We start from the raw sequence: 1,041 nt of genomic DNA, 5'->3' as shown, positions 1-1,041 counted from the left end.
AAGCCAGAGTCAGCGGCAAGGCTTTGAGCGTTGGGGGGGGCAGGTGCTGGCCAGGCTCTGGCTGCGGCAGAGCAGTGCCCTGAGCCCCCGCCCTGCTCCCGGCAGGAGCACTTACTGCGTTTGTTGGCGTTGCCATTCTTAGCTGCGCTCTCGTTCAGGGCTTGTTGCTCTCGGTAATGGTCTTCGTCGGCTTTCCGGTCCCTGCCGGGACAGGCGCAGATTCGCCCCTCGAACGATCGCCGTCCTAGGACCTGGCCGCTGGCAGGAGAGAGGAATTGGTGACCTGTTGCTGCTTGGGAAGTGCATCGTGGCTCAGTCCAGCACCTTCTGGTCCAGCCCAGAAAGCAGACCAGCAAAGTGCCTTCCCACCCGTCCATGGGAAGAGGGTGCTCGCTTCTGAGGTTCAGAGCACAGGGAGCCCCTCAGCAGCTGCCTCCTGGGGGAAGAGGAGCTCCTGGGGCAGAGGAAGGCTCCAGCTGCTGGGGGAGAGGCTGACACTGGCCTGGGTCCCTGGTCCCTCTGTGCCAGCCCTTGGCTGTGCAGGGGGCTGCCATGTCCCCTTCCCCTGGGGGTGCTCCCTGTGGGGAGGGTTCCTTCCCGAGGGACTCCAGCTCTCCCCCAGCCACTCACTCTCTTGTCTCCAGGGTGATGATGATGAGGGTGGGCCTCCTGTTCATTCCTCCCACACAGCTGCTGTTGCACATGAAGTTGTACAGGATGGTGGTGAACTCGGTCCCCACCTGCCCAGAGGGGAGAGCAGGTGCTGAGCAGGGAGGGATGGGGGGGAGAGGCAGGCTGGGCCCCCTAGACCCCAGCATGGGACTGGCACCTTGGCAGGGCGAGCCAGGGAGCACTGGGGACAGTCCCAGCTGGGAAGAGGGGGACTGTGCAAGGACCAGGGGGCCCTGGGGTCCCCCAGGGTATGGGGACCACCCCAAAGGGAGGTGGTCTCCCTCTGCACCTCACTTCCCAGGAGTGGGATGCTCTGGGTTGCTTCACGGCGCGGGGAGCTGCAGACGCTCAAACAGCTGCCACCGGTGC

The 1,041-nt window shown here is 64.8% G+C and overlaps 1 protein-coding gene across 2 annotated transcripts in view; it reads right to left on the bottom strand.

The window, feature by feature from the left end:
* The window catches only part of TP73 (tumor protein p73), a 23,027-nt gene that overhangs the window by 1,016 nt on the left and 20,970 nt on the right, over positions 1-1,041 (bottom strand). For both annotated transcript variants that reach the window (XM_010145456.1, XM_010145457.1), the window contains 2 exons: positions 631-740; positions 116-258 (listed from right to left, as the gene is read on the bottom strand). In XM_010145456.1, the coding sequence (XP_010143758.1) occupies positions 116-258; positions 631-740 (253 nt within the window). The remainder of the gene's footprint in view (positions 1-115; positions 259-630; positions 741-1,041) is intronic.

Source organism: Buceros rhinoceros, unplaced genomic scaffold (genome assembly GCF_000710305.1).
Source record: "Buceros rhinoceros silvestris isolate BGI_N320 unplaced genomic scaffold, ASM71030v1 scaffold21391, whole genome shotgun sequence".
NCBI lineage: Eukaryota > Metazoa > Chordata > Aves > Bucerotiformes > Bucerotidae > Buceros > Buceros rhinoceros.
This window is presented reverse-complemented; position numbering and strand designations above follow the sequence as displayed.